The sequence below is a fragment of the Dasypus novemcinctus genome, chromosome 11, assembly GCF_030445035.2.
Source record: "Dasypus novemcinctus isolate mDasNov1 chromosome 11, mDasNov1.1.hap2, whole genome shotgun sequence".
Taxonomy (NCBI): Eukaryota; Metazoa; Chordata; class Mammalia; order Cingulata; family Dasypodidae; genus Dasypus; species Dasypus novemcinctus.
Window position 1 is genome coordinate 71,813,116 of NC_080683.1, and position 18,360 is coordinate 71,831,475.

Here is an 18,360-nt window from a genome sequence, read left to right on the forward strand (position 1 = left end):
AGAGATGATGGATAAGTAAAATGTGGCATATTCATACATAAGGATAAATAGAAACTAAGTTCTGATATGTGCTATAACATGCATGAACCTTGAAAACATTATGCTAAATGAAATAAGCCAGACACAAAAAGACAAATACTTTATGATTTCACTTACATTAAATATACAGAATAAGCAAATTCAAAGAGACAGAAGGTAGATTAGAGGTTATCAGGGGGATGGGAGGAGAAGGAATGGTAGTTATTAATTATTGGGTACAGAATTTGTTTGGGCTTATGTGGGAGCCCAGGGCCTGGGCACATAGCTGCCAGCATAACTTGGACACTCACTTGTTAAAAAGTAACAAGCCTCCCCACAGGAAAGAAATGTACAGATGGTACTACAAACTTTAAACTTCTCAAGGCTCTATACTTCCTTCCTGCAATAACATTACCAGACACCCTGATTGTAAGCTTTATGGAACTCTTACAGAAACTCTTTTCTCATACCCTACGGAATGCCTTTGTTATGAGAGCCCTTATATTACCCCATCTTTTTCTCGCCTCTCTGTAGAGTGCTACTTTCATTCTTTAGCCTGCCGCCACCGGCGATCCTCTCCTGTCAATAAGTCCCAATAAAGCCCATGCCTGACTCTGTACCAAGTGTGTCCTTTTGTCTTGAGTCCGACCTGACCCGGGCCCTTAAGGAATTGGGCTGGAACAGCTGATAAAAAAAGTTTTGGTAATGGATGGTAGTGACAGCAGTCCAATATTGTTAATGTAGTTAATACCAGTGAATTGTACACTCAAAAGCAGCCAAAATGACAAATGTCATGTTATATATACACATGTTACTACAATAAAAATTTAAATTAAAATAATTCTTTCTCGTCAAAAAAAACAACAATATAAGAAGGCAAACCAGACTGGGAGAAAACAAACATATCTAATAAAGGATTTATATTTAGACCATATAAAGAACTTTTACAACTCCATAATAAAAAGACAACCCAAGTAAAAAACCCAAGTACTTCAACAGGCATCAGTAAAGATAGGCAGATGGTCAACACAGATTAGTCATCAGAAACGTAAATTAAACCACAATGAGATACCACTATACAGCACTAGACTGGCCAAAAACACAAAGTCTGACAATAGTAAATGAATGTACTCACATACTATTGCTGCTAGAATTACCAAATAGCCATCCTCTTTGCAAAACACTTTGGCAGTTTCTTATACAGTAAAATAATCAATGACACAAAAACGTTACTCCTACATATCTATCCCAAGGAAACACATATCAATACAAAGACAGGTACTCCAACATTCAAATCAGCTTTATTCATAATAGCAAAAAAAAAATGGAAAGAATCAAAATGCCCTCTACTTACTGTATTAACAAAATGTGGTACATATCCATATATGACATACTATTCAGCAACAAAAAGTGATCAATTACTGATATATAAAAAACATGAATCTGAAAAATATTTTTCTAAATAAATGATATAAGACCCAAAAGACTGTGTAATTATATTATATGGAATTCTAGGAAAGATCAAACTACAGTAACATCAAAACATCTTCTATAGGAGCTACAGGAGTGAGGACGGGGGGAGGGGCAGGCAGGAGTGTGGACTGGCAGGGACACGGTACTGAGTGCAAGGGGGCAACAAGAAATCCTTAAAGTGATGGAAATGTTCTATATCACGACTGCAGTGGTGTTTACATGACTACATATATTTTTCCAAACTCAATGAATTATACTCTTTAGCTTGGACAATTTTGTTGTATTTAAATTAGACCTCAGTACAACTCACTTAAAAAAAAAACAAGAACAGGCCATATTGCTTAATTAAACTACTAAATTTGGCCATTTCTCTAAAATAATAAATGAAGATAAGAAGTAATGACTTCCAACCTGAGCAAATACAACCCATTTTGTTTAATATAAGCTGATCAAGTATTAGAAAAATTATTTCTTACATATATATACTCATATTTTTTATTAGAGAAGTTGTGAGCTTACAAAACAATGATGCATATGTGCAGAATTCCCAGAACTTACCCCTCTACCAACACATTGCATTGCTCTGGAGTATCTGTTATAGATTATGAAAGAACATCATCAGACCATTACCACTAACTATTGTCCATAGCTTACATTTGGTTTATTTTTTCCAAACACCCCTATTATTAACACCATGTATTAGTATTGTATATTTGCTATCATTCATGAGAGAACACTCTCCTCATATCTGTACTGTTAATCACAATCCATCTTCCAACACATGGTTTACTGTGTTATACAGTACAGTACCATGCTTTGTACAATCTATCAAAAGTGTACACCAGTGGCTCTCACATTCATTAGAGTTCTGCAGTCAAGGCCTCATTAAATTTTTGAATGTTTTTCTAAATCCAAAGAATAAAAATTCCATACCCACCTACTGTTGACCCTTACCATTAACAAAGTACTTTCTTTGACACTGATGCAAGAATATTACAATATTGCTGCTAACTATAGTCCATAAGTAACATTTATTGTATTTTTCCCATGCATTGCCATATTCTTACCACTTTGTATTGCTGATGTACTACTTCATAGACGAACATTCCTGTATTTGTACTATTAGCCACAATCTCCTTCCACCTCCAGGTTCACTAGGTTATTAAATCCCTAGATTATTCTCTAGCTTTCTTTCAACTGACATTATGTCCCTAAACTACCCCTTTCAGCCACAATCCCATTTATAAACCAAGAGTCTTACTTATATTCACTCCAATATGTTACCATCAACTCTGTACATTTCCACTGTTCTAGGTTTTAACGCCACATTTATTCTTCGTATTTAGTTCATATTAGCAGACCACAGGGTGTTTGTCCTTTTATATATGGCTTATTTCACTCAGTATAACATCCTCAGGGTTCATCCATATTACCATATGTTCCCAACTTCATTTCTTCTTACAGCAGCATAGTACTCCATAGTATGTATATATAATATTGGTTTATCCATTCATCAGTTGATGGACACTTGGGTTGTTTTCATTTTTCTGCAATTTTAACTAATGCCATTATGAACACCTATGTGAAATTTCTGTTCATGTCACTGTTTTCATTTCTTCTGGATATACTCCTAGTAGAGGGACTGATGGATCATATCACAGTTCTACATTTCCCTTTCTGAGGAAAAGCCAAACTGTATTCCACAGAGGCTGCACCATCCTACATTCCTACCAACACTTAAGGAGTGTTCCTATTTTTTCACATCCTCTGTAGTAGAGGTTTTCTGTTTTTTAAGAATGGCAATTATTAAATTGTGAAATGATATTCATTATAGTTTTCACAGCGTTTCCCTAATAGGTAGTAATGCGGAATGTCTTTTCATGTGCTTTTTCACCATTTGTATTTCCTCTTTGGTAAAATGTCTATTTAAGTCTTTTGCCCATTTTTTTCATTGGATTAGTTCCCTTATATTGTGGACTTGTATGATCTCTTTATGTACCATGGAAATCAAACCCTAATTGGACATGTGGTTTCCAAATATTTTCTCCCATTGAGTGGCCTGCCCTTTCACCTTCTTGACAAAGTCCTCTGAATCACAGAATTGTTTTCGTTTGAGGAGGTCCCATTCAGCCATTTTTCCTTTCATTGCTCATGCTTTGAGAGTAAGCTTTAAGAAACCACCACCTACCACCAAGTTTTGGAGATATTTTCATGAGTTTTCACCTGGGAGTTTTATAGTTCTAGCTTTTTTATTTAGGTCTTTCATCCATGTTGAGTTAATTTTTATATAAGGTGTGAGATAAGGGTCCTCTTTTTGGATCTGGATATCCAGTTCTCCCAGTACCATCTTTTGAATAGGCTGCTCTGCCCCAGCTGGGTTGGATTTAAAGCCTTGTCAAAATTCACTTGACTATAGATATGAGTCTGTTTCTGAACCACCAATTCGGTCTCTATTTCTATCTTTATGTCAGCACCATGCTGTTTTTACCATGGTAGCTAGGTAATATGATTTAAAGTCTGGAAGTACAAGTCCTCTACTTTCATTTCTCCTTTTTTTTTTAAGATTTATTGATTTATTTATTCCTCTCCTTCCCCTTTGTCTGCTCTCTGTGTCCATTCACTGTGCATTCTTTTGTGTCTGCTTCTCTTTTCTTTAGGAGGCAAAAGGAACTGATCCTGGGACCTTCCAGAGTGGGAGAGAGGCACTCAATCTCTTGCACCACCTCAGCTCCCAGGTCTGCTGCATCTCTTATTGTCTCTCCTCTGTGTCTCTTTTTGTCACATCATCTTGCTGGCCAGCTTGCCAAGTGGGCCAGCACTCCTGAGTGGGCCAGCTCTTCACTTGGGCTGGCTTGCCACACAGGCCAACTCACTGCACAGGCTAGCTTGCCTTCACCAAGAGTCCCCAGAAACTGAACCCTGAACTTTCATATGGCAGACAGGAGCCCAATCACTTGAACCACAACCACTCCTCTTGTTTTTCCTTTTTAAGATGTTCATGGCTATTCAGGGCCACTTACCCTTCCAAAATAAGTTTGATAATTGGGTTTTCCTTTTCTTTAAAAAAGGCTATTGGAATTTTTACTGGAATTGCACTGAATCTGTATATCAATTTTGGTAGTTTCCATCTTAATGACATTTAGTTTTCAAATCCATGAACATGGAATGTTCTTCCACTTATTTAGGTCTTCTTTGATTTCTTTTACCAATGTATTGTAGTTTTCTAAATAAGAGAGCATTACATACTTGATTACATTTATTCCTAAATCCCTGATTCTTTTAATCACTATTTTAAGTGGAATTGTTTTGCTGACTTCCTCTTCAGATTGCTCATTACTAGTGTATAGAAACAATACTGAGTTGGGGGTATTAATCTTGTATCCTGCTACTTTGCTGAACTTGTTTTTTAGCACTACTAGCTTTGTTGTAGATTTTTTCAGGACTTCCTAGGTATAGGATCTTATCATATCTGAAAGCGAAAGTTTTACTTCTTCCTTTCCAATTTGGATGGCTTTTATTTCTTTTTCTTCCCTGAATGCTCTCACTACAATCTCTGGCATTACACTGAACAACAGCGGTGACAGTGGGCATAATGAAAGTGGAAAGCTTTCAGTCTTTCACCATTGAGTGGAATTTTAGCTAAGGGTTTTCATATATGCCCTTTATTGTGCTGAGAAAGTATCCTTCAATTCCTATCATTCCAAGTATTTTTATCAAAAGAGGATGCTGTATTTTTTCAAATGCCTTTTCCGCATTAATGGAGATGATCATGTGATTGTGATTTTACTTTTATTTATTAATGTAATTTATTAAGCTATATGTTGTTCATATGTTCCTAGGAATTTGTCCATTTCATCTACATTGTCTAGCTTGTTGGCATAGATTTATTTATAGTATCCTATATGATCTCTCTTATTCCTGTGGGATCACTAGTAATGTCCCATTTTCATTTCTGATTTTATTTGCTGCTTCTCTCTTTTTTTCATTGTCACTCTAGCTAAGGATTTTTCTATTTTAGTGATCTTCTCAAAGAACCAACTTTGGTTTAGTTAATTCTCTATTTTTTGTTGTTGCTCTCTATTTCATTTATTTCTCCTCTGATCTTTATTTCATTCCTGCTTATTGTTTGAGAATAGTTTGTTGTTCTTTTTTCTAGTTTCTCCTGGTGTGTAGTTAGGTCATTAATTTTAGCTCCTTCTTTTTTAATGTAAGCACTGAGGGCTATAAATTTACTACTCAGTATTGCCTTGGCTTTATTCTATAGGTTCTGATATGTTGTGTTCTTTTCCTCATTAGTCTCAAAATATTTACTAATTTCTCTTGCAATTTTTTCTTTGGGCCACTGATTATTTAAGAGTGTGTTGTGTAATCTCCATATATTTATGAATTTTCCCTTTTTCCTGTTGTTGATCAAAGAAAATGCTTTGTACAATTTCTATCCTTTTAAACTTACAGAAATCTGCTTTGTGATCAAACATATGGTCTATCCTGGAAAAAGATCCATGAATACTTGAGAAGAATGTATATCCTGCTATTTTGGGGTGCAATGTTCTATATACATCTATTAGGTTGAGTTCATTTATATTATTCAAGCTCTCTGTTTCTTTATTGATCCTCTGCCCAGATGTTCTATCTAATGATGAGAATGGTATATTGAAGTCGCCAACTATTATTGTAGAGACATCTATTTCTCCCTTCAGTTTTGCCAGTGTTTGCCTCATGCAGTTTGAGGCATCCTGGTTAGGTACATATAAATTTATGATTGCTATTTCTTCCTGGTGAACTGTTCCCTTTATTAACATATAATGTCCTTCCTTGTCTCTAGTAACAGCTTTGCTTTTAAGGTCTATTTCATCCAATATGAGTAGAGCTATTCCAGCTATTTTTGGGTTACTGCATGTGTGGAGTATCTTTTTCCAGCCTTTCATTTTCAATCTATTTGTATCCTTGGGTCTCAGGTGAGTCTCTTATAGATAGCATATAGATGGCTCATATTTTGTTATTCATTCCACCAGTCTGTGCCTTTTGATTGGGATGTTTAATCCACTAACATTCAATGTTATTACTGTAAAGGCAGTTCTTACTTCATCCATTTTGACCTTTCAGTTTTATCTGTCATATCTTATTTTCACCAGTCTTGACATTTTTATTTACTTTTACTGATATAATCTTCATTTCTAGAGTCTCTTCAAATTCTCTGTATTTTCTTTTCAGGCTGTAGCACTCCTTTTAGTATTTCCTGCAAAGGTGGTCTCTTTGTTACAAACTCTTTCAGTTTCTGTTTATCTACGAATACTAAACTCACCCTCGTTTTTTAAAGATAATCTTTCTGGATAAAAGAGTCTTGGCTGGCAGTTTTTCTCTTGCAGTACTTTAAATATATCATACCATCATCTTCTTCCCTCCACGGTTTCTGAGGAAAAATCAGCACTTAATCTTACTAGGCATCTCTTATATGTTACGAATTGCTTTTTTCTTGCTGCTCTCAGGATTCTCCCCCCCACCCAGTGTCTGCTCTGTGTCCATTCGCGGTGTGTTCTTCTGTGTCCGCTTGCATTCTCGGTGGCACCAGGAATCTGTCTCTTTCTGTTGTGTCATCTTGCTGTGTCAGCTGTCCATGTATGCAGCACCACTCCTGGGCGGGCTGCACTTTTTTCTTCATGCAGGGCAGCTTGATGCAGGACACAATCCTTGCACGTGGGGCTCCCCTACACAGGGGACGCCCCTGTGTGGCACAGCACTCCTTGTGCATGGCAATGCTGCATGTGGGCCAGCTCACCACAAGGGTCAAGAGGCCCTAGGTTCGAACCCTAGACTTCCCATGTGGTAGGCAGACGCTCTATCAGTTGAGCCATATCCACTTCCCTCAGGATTCCCTCTTTATTGTTGGCATTTGACATTCTGATTAGTATACATCTTGGAGTAGGTCTACCCACATTTATTCAGATGGGAGTACACTGTGCTTCTTGGACACAGATTTCTGTCCTTCAATAGGGTTGGAAAATTTTGTACAATTATTTCCTCAAATATTCCTTCTGACCCCTTTCCCTTCTCTTCTACTTCTGGGACACCCATGACACATATGTTTGCATGTCTCTTGTATCCATTTAGTTTCCCAAGATCCTGTTCAATTTTTTCCCATTCTTTTATTTACCTGTTCTTTTGTATGTTCACTTTCAGAGGTCCTGTCTTCAAGCTCACTGATACTTTCTTCTGCCTCTTCAAATGACGACTAAACATATGAACAATCATCATAGGAATCCAAAGTAAAGTCACAATAAAAAATCAGCTGTTTCTATACACCAGCAAATAGTCTGAAATGGAAATTTTTAAAAATACCATTCACAATAGCTCCTAAAAGAATAAAATGGCTAGAAATAAATTGAAACAAGGAGATGAAGGAGTTGTGTACTGAGAACTAACACACACTGAAAGAAATTAAAGAACTAAATAAATGCCAAGCATCCTGTGTCCATAGATAGGAACACTCAGTAGTGCCAAGATGTCAATACTACTTAAAGAGATCAACAGATTCAATGCAATACCTATCAAAATCCTAGCAGCCTACTTGTAGAAGTGGAAAAGCTGATCCTCAAATTCATATGTAATCATAAGCAGCCCTGAATAGCCAAATCAATACTGCAAAAGTTGCAGTTCTCACATTTCCAGATTCCAAAACTTACTACAAAGCCAAAGTAATCAAAACAGAGTGGTAGTGGTAAAAAGACAGACATACAGACCAATGGAATAGAAATGAGAGTTCAGAAATAAACTCTATGACCAACTGTTTTTTACAACGGTGCTAAATATATTGAGAAAAGAATGATTTCTTCAACATATGGTTCTGGAAAAAGTGGATATTCACTTGCAAGAGAATGAAGTTGGACCCATACCTCACACCATAAACGAAAACTAACTCTAAATGGACCGAGAACCTAACATAAGAATGTACATGTTAAACCCATAAAACTCTGAAGAAAACTTGGGGAAACTTCAAAACCTTAATGTCAAAGGACACTATCAAGAAAATAACAGACACTCTGTAGAATGGAAGAAAATAACTACCATATATGTGATAAGAGTTTAATACCCAAAATATATAAAGAACTGCTACAGCTCAACAACAAAAAGACAAATGACCCAATTTAAAAATGAGCAATGGACCTGAATAGATATTTCTCCAAGGAAAATATACAATTGGTCAGTAAGCATATAAAAAGTTACTCAACATCACCAGGCATTGGGGAAATACAAATCAAAACCACAGATACCACTTCACACCCACTAGCATAGCTACTATCAAAAATATATAAAATAAGTGTTGGCAAGAATGTGGAGTAATTAGAACCATATGTATTGTTGATGACATTGTAAAACAGTGCAGCCACTATGGTAAGTTTGGCAGGTCCTCAGAAAATTGAACAAAGAATTACCATATGACCTGGTAATCAATCCCATTTCTTGGTATATATCCAAAAGAATTGGAAGCAGGGAATTGAACAGATATTTGTACCCGAATGTTTATAGCAGCATTACTTGAAACAGCCAAAACATGATAGCAACCAAAATGTCCAACAGATTAATGAATATACAAAATATGGCATATATAGATATACAATGGAGTATTATTCAGCCATAAAAAGGAATGATGTTTTGATACATAGTACAACAGAGTTGAACCTTGAAAACATCATATTGAGTAAAGCCAGATATAAAGACAAATATTGTATAAGCTTGCTTATATGAAATAACTAGTATAAACAAATTTCATAGACAGGTTAAACATTACCAGGGGTAGAGGGAGTTATTGTCTAACGCTATAGTTTCTGTTTGAGGTGTTCAAAAAGGTGGGGTAATGGATGTTGATTATGGTAGCACAATACTGTGAATGTAATTAATACCACTGAATTGTACACTTCAAAGTGGTTTAAAGGGGAAATTGAATTGACTATATATACAACAATAAAAGTTTTAAAAAGCAAACAAAAAAGATACAACACACAGCTTTACATACAAGAAATCTATAAAAACCAGATTTTGTGGGAAAAAAACCCACAAGATGCATTATCATTACACATGGACTGAAACAGCTAAACTGAAAAGGACAATAAAAAAAAAAAAAAAGTTAGGACAGAATGTAAAGACCTTTGGGGTTGTTACCTGATAATCTGATGAATACGTAAGCCCACAAAAATCCTGTACAAGAATGTTCTCAGCAGCTGTATTTGTAATTGCCAAAAATTGTAAACAACCAAAATATCTATCAACAGATGAGTCAATAAAAGTGTGTGGTATCTTTCAAAAATGGAGCATTTCTCAGAAATAGAAGGGAACAAATTACTGATACATACATAATAACATGAATCAATCATGAAAACATTATGTCAAGTGAAAAAATTCACACACACAAAGAAGTGCACACTAAATATTTCTATCCCCCCACCGCCACAGAAGCTCTGGACAATCAACAAGAACTGGTAGAAACATTTTTCTCAAAGCTCCAGAAAACAGGTAAAGGACTGCAATAACAGAGCAAACACCAAATCAAGAATTAAAGCTACTTAAAAGCAGTAGGATCTTGTGGCACCTTTACTGACCCTTCCCTACCCCTTCACCAACTCAGAACAGAGCCAGCCTGTATTCCAAGTGCAGATTCCTGGTCCTGATTCCAAAGGGAGCAGAATAATCCTATGCAAATACCCTGGCAGTAGGTATGCCTGACCAAATCTGTCTGGTGGTTGTCTGAGGGACATGATGTACCAGAATTTACCCTGCATATAGAAGGTGGCTCACACAGCTCTCCCATATCCATATGGGAGAGAGTCAAGTGGCTGCCTCAAGCGAGAGGTAGCTGGCTGAAATACATACAGTTCAGTGCCCAGGACCACAAAAACCTGTTTCCTAAGGAAGAGGGGACACTCATATTCCATGTAAGCAAGAGAATTCCTAGGGCCAAACACACGTCCAAGACGAGACTTGCATGCAGAAAAGAACAAGGCAGTCCCTATGCTTTGGCTTAGAGCTATCCTTTGAACTCATTTTATGGATAAACTTTGAAGGAAAGCACTTGTACAAGTGAATCTATCAAGACTAGGAAGGTGTTTTCCTCTTTTCCTTTTTTTTTGTTAGGCCCTGGCATCTAAGAAAAGCTCAATAATAACACTAGCTGGAAACAAGCTTAAGGAAAGGACACCCCAGAGTCTAAATTCCAGCAATAACACATTAAAATACCAAAATGTCCAGGTCTCAACAAAAAATAGGAAAACATGAAGAAACAGGAAACAGTGCCCAGGCAAAGGAGATTAAAGAATTACCAACTATAAGTGAAGAAGGATCAAATCTGGAACATTCCAGACTAAGAATTTTTTTTAAATGGCCCTAAATATGCTCAAAGAGCTCAAAGAAATCATGGACAAAGAACTAAAGGAAATCAGGATGCCACAGATGAGCACAAAGAGATTACCAATAAAGCAATGGAAATTAAAAAAATGAACCAAACAGAAATGAAGAACATAGTAACAAATGAAAAATTTACTAGAGGGGCTCTACATGAGATTGGAGCTGGCAGAAAAAAAGAATCAGTAAACCTGAAGATAAGACAAATGAAATCATCCAGTAAGAGGAGCAAAAAAATGAAGAAAAGTGAGCAGAGCCTTAGCAACCTGTGGGCTACCGTGAGGTATACCAATATAAGCACTTTGGGAGTCCCAGAAGGAGAAAAAGAGAAAGGGACAGAGAGAAAATAGTCAAAAGAAATAGTGGCTGAAAACTTTCTATATTTAACAAAAGACATGAATATACACCTCCAAGATGCTCAAAAAACTCAAGAGGATAAACCTAAAAAGACCCACATCACACAGTGTTATAATCAGATTGTCAAATACGAAAGATAAAGAGAGAATTCTAAAAACCACAGGACAGAAGCAAAGTATCACATACAAGGGAACTTCAGTAAAATTAAATGCCAACTTCTCATCAGAAATGATGGAAGCAAGACAGTGGGACAAAACATTTCAAGTGTTGAAAGAAAACAATTGCCAACCTAGAATTTTACATTCAACCAGACTGTCTTTTACAAATGAGGGCAAGGATAAAACATTCCTAAATAAACAAAAGCTGAGGAAGTTCATCACTATCCTGTAAGAGATACTAAAGATAGTTCTGCAGTTTGAAAGAAAAGACCAATTGACAAACCACATAAAGAAATTTAGAACTCTGGTAAAGGTAACGGGAAAATATAATCACCAGTACTATTATATTTTTGATTTGTAATGCCACTTTTTACTCTTAGAGGATCTAAAAGGCAAATGCATAAAATGTAATGCTAAATCAATGGTTTTGGACTCCTAATGTATAAACGTGTAATTTGTGACAAGAACTATCTAAAGGTGGGGCACAGAGGAGCAGAAGAACATAGTTTGTGTATACTATTAAAATGAAACTCGTAGCAAAGTAAACAAGACTGTTATAGATTCAGAATGTTAAATGTAAGCCCCACAGTAATCACAAAGTAAATATCAGAGAATATGGAAACTCAAAGAAATAGAACAAAGAGTACAGATTAATAGGGGTGGGCGACAGGGGCAACAAAAAAGAAATGCAAAATGAGTATAGGATTTCTGTTTGGGATGAAGGGAAACATGGTAATGGATGGCAATAAGGACATTAAAACACTGTGAATGTGATTAATTCCACTAAATGGTATACATGGGAAGGGTTGGGATGGGAAGGTTTACATTGTATATATGTTTGCACAGTTAAAAAGAGAAATGAAAGAAACAATGATAATTAAATGCAATACATCATACTGTATAGGATCTAAGAATGGAGGAGACAAGGCCCAAAAAGGACATTATTGGGACAAAAGAAAAAGTGGAATATAGACTGTAAGCTCTATATCAATGTTAAATTTCTTGAACTTGATAACTGCATTTAAAGGGAATATATAAGTGAATACCCTTTATATAGGAAATGGACTGTGGTCAAGGATATGATGTGCTGTACCTGGTCTCAAATATTTAGAAAACAGATAAATAGACAATAAATAGAATGATACAGCAGGGAAACAGATGTGGCTCAACCAACTGGGCTCCTGTCTACCATACAGGAGGTCTAGGGCTCGATGCCCAGGGCCTCCTGGTGAGGGCAAGATGGCCCATGCAGTGAGCTGGCCCATACGGAGTGCCAGCCCACAGGGGAATGCCGCCCTGTGCAGGAGTGCTGCCCTGTGTGGGAATGCTGCCCAGTATGGGAAAGCCGCCCCACACAGAAGTGCCAGCCAATGCAGAGAGCTGGCGCAACAAGAGACACAAAGAAGAGAAAATAAGAAGATACCAGAATAAAGAGTTGAGGTGGCACAAGAGAGTAATCGCTTCTCTCCCACTCCAGAAGGTCCTAGGATCGGTTCCCAGAGCCGCCTAATGAGAATACAAGCTGACACAGAAGAACATACAGTGAATGGACATGGAGACCAGACAACGGGGGGAACATGGGTGGGGAAGGGAATAAAATAAAAAAAGAAGTATAGAGGGAAAGTGGCAAAATATTATAATTGGTTAAGTCTGGGCCTCTCAGGAAGTAGGGGTATGCTAGAGTTCCCTGTATGGGGTTTGTATTATTTTTCTGTCTTGTAAATTTGAAATTATTTCAAAATAAAAAATGAAAATTGAAAAGAAAAAAACACAAAGACCTCTCTGTAGTCATGTCTGAACACAGAAACAAAGAACTATGCAATCACACCAAAAAAAAAAACACATGCCCTTCTTCTAGCTAATGTGACTATTGCCTCTCTACTAATGAGAACCCTAACACTGCTTTATCCATCCCACCTCCTAGATAAGAACCAACATACGCAATCATCAAATTGTCCGTGTTTCCTAACAGCATCCAATCCAGGATAAATCCCTAGCCTTCTTAAACTCTCCCTAAAAATCAGCCAGTACAAGCCCTAAACCTCTTATTGAGAGACCCCAAATGTTCCTCATGTGTGTTTCCCCCTTGCTTGGTAAGTTGATAAACCTGTGTTTGACCTAAGTGTGCCCCAATGGTCTTTGATTGTGGGGCATTATCAAATACAGGTATCAGGCTAAGCATATAGCATGCATTATATCTTTAATCCTTGTAAGAACTCAATGAGATGCGAACTAGTACTTGATGTGAGACACACACTTAGCAAATAGTGGCAACAGAGTTGGAACCCAGGCTGACTACAAAGCCATAATTACTACACTGAACCAAAACTGCAGGAAAGCAGCAGCTAGCCCACTCTAAAACACACAGTACCTTTCCATTCTCTTCACTACCTTCCTTCAGTAAATCCAGAAGAAAGCCCCATTAAATGCCAGAAAAAAAACTCACAAAAACAAAAACACCCAGAAAGCAGAAAGAAAGATAAAAAAGATAGCAAAAGGAGTGGTTGTGGCTCAAGTGGTTGAGCACCTGGCACCTACTTCCCACATGGGAAGGTCCCAGGTTCAGTCTTGGTGCCTCCCAAAAACAAAACAAAACAAAAAACACAAGCAAACAAACAAAAAAGCCAACTCTGGGATGACAATGTGACTCAGTGGTTGAGTGCCAGCTTCCCATATACACCCAGATTCAATCGCAGCCCCAATACCTCAAAAAAAAACAAAAAAACAAACAAACACAAATACCCACAAAAACAAAAAATGAAAAAAAGAAAAGGCAAGAGGTCAAGTCAGGTTCTATTTTTCCTTTAAATGCTCCATCCCACTCCTCAGTCCCAAAACAAGCACTAATTCACTTCAGAGAGGTTTAGCCTTAAATCAGTTTTACATTTACAGCCTTGAGATCTGAAAAAATACTATAAATCTCAGTTACAACAAAATTTAAATACCATATATTTTCTGATCACTGTATACACTGTATTACTGAACTTCTGACTGAGCTCTTCCTTCTTATTCACAAAATCCCAATTACACTGTCATGGACCCATGTTAAATTCATTAGTACAGCAGCCTTACTTTTTGTGATTAAACACACTTTAACTTACCAAAATCACAGCTAGCCTGTAGTAAGGTTTCCAAATTGTACAGTTGTTGCCTAATTTTGAAAATGTAAAGTGAGAGTTAATTTAGAAGAATTTAAAGCATGTAACAATTACATGGATAATGTTTCCAAATTTGATGTTGATAGCTTCATTGCCTCTCATTTGTGGATGTTCAATATTTAGTGAATGTTTATTGAAAGTTGAGCTTCCAGTAGTGAAGACGTTGAGAGGAGATAAAATATGTCTTTGACCTTCCAAAAAAGTCTATTAGAAACTGCATATATCAGGAATTATTTTCAAGCATAACAGATTCTCACTATCAATGAGATACTATTTATATCTTCAAGAAGTTTAAAATATTTCTATAAAACAGCCTAGGTTAACAGTAATACAAGGAAATGTTAAATTGTATCATCACAATAATACAGCAGGAGTTCAGAAAATAAATAGAATAAAGTAGACTAGATTTAGCAAGGAAAGCTAGATTTGGTTTTTCAGCCTAAATGCCTTTCAACTCCTTAAAAATTGACCAATATTCATGATGTCCTGGATAAAGATTCACTTTTTCTGTAATGTATACCAGCCTGTTCTGAAGGTATGAGAAGGTACAGACACATTAGTGTCTCTTCACAGTCTCATGGGACAGGGTAGGAGAAATCTCTCCACCATTCCATTATCATTTGAATGTACCATATACACTTTCTTCACCCACTTTTGGATAATAATTTGTCTTCAACAATTGACCCCACTTCAAAATGGCATCTAAAATCTGAAAATGAATTTGGTTTTAAAGGATAACAAATAATTATTTTTAATTTTGCTAATTGTGCTAACGGAAGTGTTTATATAAAAATAAAAGTTCATTGTATTTAAGAAATACAAATTAAAGTATTAAAAATTGAGATATGATGCCTTAAATTTGCTTCAACATACTTAAACCAAAAAAGGGGGGGAGGGGAAAGATCAAGGAAGCATGATAAAATCTTTATAAATGTTTATTGTAACTGAGGAATGGGTATGTATGTAGAAGTTCATTAAACTATTCTGCTTTTGTGTATGTTTGAAATTTTTCATTAAAAGTTTTGTTAAATATTACCCAAATAGAGAATTAATCATATTCCTATTACACAGTCTGAAAGATATGCCTAGAAAGTCTGAACTCATTCTCGAAAGATCAGTAAAAAAGACTATGGCTACTAAGCAGCAAAGCATTTTACTTTTATTCCAAAATTACAACGTAATTCAAAGCCCTAATTATTTGCCTTTAATACTTGATGTCAAATACATATAGATTTTTTAAATCACCAAAAAGAAACTCATTAAAACATTACTCCATCAATCTGTGTAATCGTTATTACAGTGGTAAACGAGTGAATAACAAACACAACTCTATTGGTGCTTTAATCATTTCAGTATTAGAAACAACCTAGCAATCTAACTTATAAAACCAAACAGCATCTACATATAGGCAATTAAAAAAAATCATATGACATACCTAAATAAATTAAAGAGCTCTCTAGATGAATTCACTAACGCAGTTTCTGTAACCCATTGAATGCCAAATATTTCCACTGTATCTTCTTCAAAAAAAGTTGGTATAGGATCAAGATTCAAAATTAGTCTGAAATGAAATTCAGATTTAAACCCGTGAAAAGTATACTAAATACCATACTATATAATGTCTTCTTGACATTACATGACCAGCCCTAATGTTATAAAGTCAGGAATATGTAAGGCCTTGGTACCTTACATATTCAAGATTATTACAATTAGATTACATTAAAAATTCAGTAGTACTCAGTGAATAAAAAGTGTAACTATAGAGTAATGTAATTGAAAGAGAAAATTTAAAAAGAAGCCTGTAGAAAATATATTTGCCTGTTGAAATGGTCTTCAGTTGTGGTAGAATTTCATCCTTTGGAGGGACATTTGATTTTTTTAAGATACCTGAAAGTTATTCTGAGCCACGTCTGGTGAATAGCATAATCGAATTGGGTAATCTCAATAAAATCAACAAAAATGGTTTGCTTTCTAACTGAAATTATCTCAAGTATTCATATATATTTCAAGAACAGTTTTACTACAATATGTGTGTATACGCCAAATGCAATGATTTTGAAAAACATTCTTTTGACTGGTCCATTTATTATAAAGTTTTAAAAGATTAAGCCTATATGACTCATATATGTATAGATATTGAGCTAGAAGGAATTGGGGCAACAAAAAGTGTCTTGTGTCTTACTTAAGAATTACTTAAGTGAAGTAAGTGAAGCTCTAAATTATCATCTCATTCTTTAAAGGAAAATAACATTTCAAAAAGCCCACGTAGTTCAGAATTCATTTTAAGTAAAAGGAAATCGGTGCCCAGCACCTTAGCCCAAAGCTAAAGTAGAAGTGAGGTATCAATTATAAAGACAGATCTCCTTAAAACTTAAAATACTTTTGGGTATGCCCTAACCAGGAAACCAACAACAGAATATGCGTGTGATGTATTCAGTCGATTTACAAACCATGGCTTTGTGAAAATCAAAGTTTAACTATCTGAAATCATAATTAAGTATGATTCCTAACAAACTAATTAATAATCGGATAAGGGAAAGTATCTTAATTTTTACCTACCGCTTAAGCGCTCCGCTGGAAAGGTAGGACTCTCCAGAAAAACTTCTTCCTCCTCTGTTGTCAAAATCACAAGAAAAGCAAGGGAGTTTGCACCATTCTCTTCCCAGTTCCAGCTCCAAGCTGTCGGTTAGGTACGTCGAAGCAAGGGAACAGTTATCCATTGTTTACTTCATGTCCCGAAATGCTCTTGTGATTTTCATTGAGGATTCCAAAAAGAAGCTTTGAAGAGATTGCTAGAGGTGGGGCGGGCCAAGAAATTGGGAGTTACCTCAGAAAGGTCCCGAATAAGTAGGAAAAGCAACTGCGAAAACGTGACCCGAGAGCAAAGAAAAAAAAATCACCGAAAACCCCCGAGTAGCTAAATCCTCAACAATCCTCCTCCCCCTCTCCACCTCCCCGAAATCAAGGCTGTCAGAACTTAAGACAAAACACATCCCGCACTGGCTCTGGCAGGGACTTCGACTTTGTGCTTCTAGGTCAGACCCTGCAGCCCAAAACAGAATAAAGAGGGAAGACATGGTTGCAGGGCAGACAGCTTCAAATCTAGATTGTGCCTCGAAATGAGCCCTCGGCTGCGTTCCTAAACAGCACAAAGTGCTCTTCCCGGATGCACAGCAAGATTGCTCACTCGCAGGCTCGAAACCGAGTTCAGGAGGACAGTGCAGGGCGCCGATCCCCCACCCCTCCCTGGACCAGGCATCGAGTCCCGCCGAGACGGGAGCAGGGTGCCGAGCATCAGGCGGCAGCCGAGCCCGGGGTCGCCCCTCCCTACCATGCGTGTTGTACCTGTCCACACTTCCAGTCCCCAGGATCTGCCCGTACCAGAACCGACTACAACCCCTATAATCCGTGAGATCCAAATCCGGAACAAGCGAAATTCCCGCCGCGACGCGCGCCTTTAGGGAAGGCGGGACATCAGTACAGCCCGCCCCTCGCCGTGGTCTTCTCGCGATGTCTGAGCAGGAATCGCCTGCGCTTAGCGAGTTCTCGCGAGAGGCCGGTGGGGCGCTACTGTGTACTGTGTGAACCCGGTATTTTGTCCAGTGTATTATTGGTTGGCGTGTTGAACTCGTAAACGGGCAGGACTTTGCTAGGAAACCAGACTGAGACTGAAACTCCTGTGTGGAGGCTTTGGGGGTCAGCGGGAGTATCCCCGGACAGGGCCCAGAAGGTTCTGCGTAAGTGAGCCTGAAGCCGGTCAAAGTGTCACTAACACACCTCTTTCTTCCTGCCCTAGTGCC

General features: G+C 37.1%; 1 protein-coding gene across 3 annotated transcripts in view; it reads right to left on the reverse strand.

Moving 5' to 3' along the window:
• MMS22L (MMS22 like, DNA repair protein) overlaps positions 1–18,046 on the reverse strand; it is a 156,152-nt gene extending 138,106 nt beyond the window's left edge. Inside the window, exons 1-4 of one of the 3 annotated variants that reach the window (XM_023587680.3) lie at positions 17,906–18,046; positions 17,120–17,352; positions 15,996–16,121; positions 14,504–14,553 (exon numbers count right to left, since the gene is read on the reverse strand). In XM_023587680.3, coding sequence (XP_023443448.2) covers positions 14,504–14,553; positions 15,996–16,121; positions 17,120–17,280 — 337 coding nt within the window. In that variant the 5' untranslated portion in view covers positions 17,281–17,352; positions 17,906–18,046. The remainder of the gene's footprint in view (positions 1–14,503; positions 14,554–15,995; positions 16,122–17,119; positions 17,353–17,905) is intronic. The other 2 variants (XM_004454567.5, XM_071218604.1) reach the window with 2 other exon arrangements.
• Between the last annotated feature and the right edge of the window lie 314 nt (positions 18,047–18,360).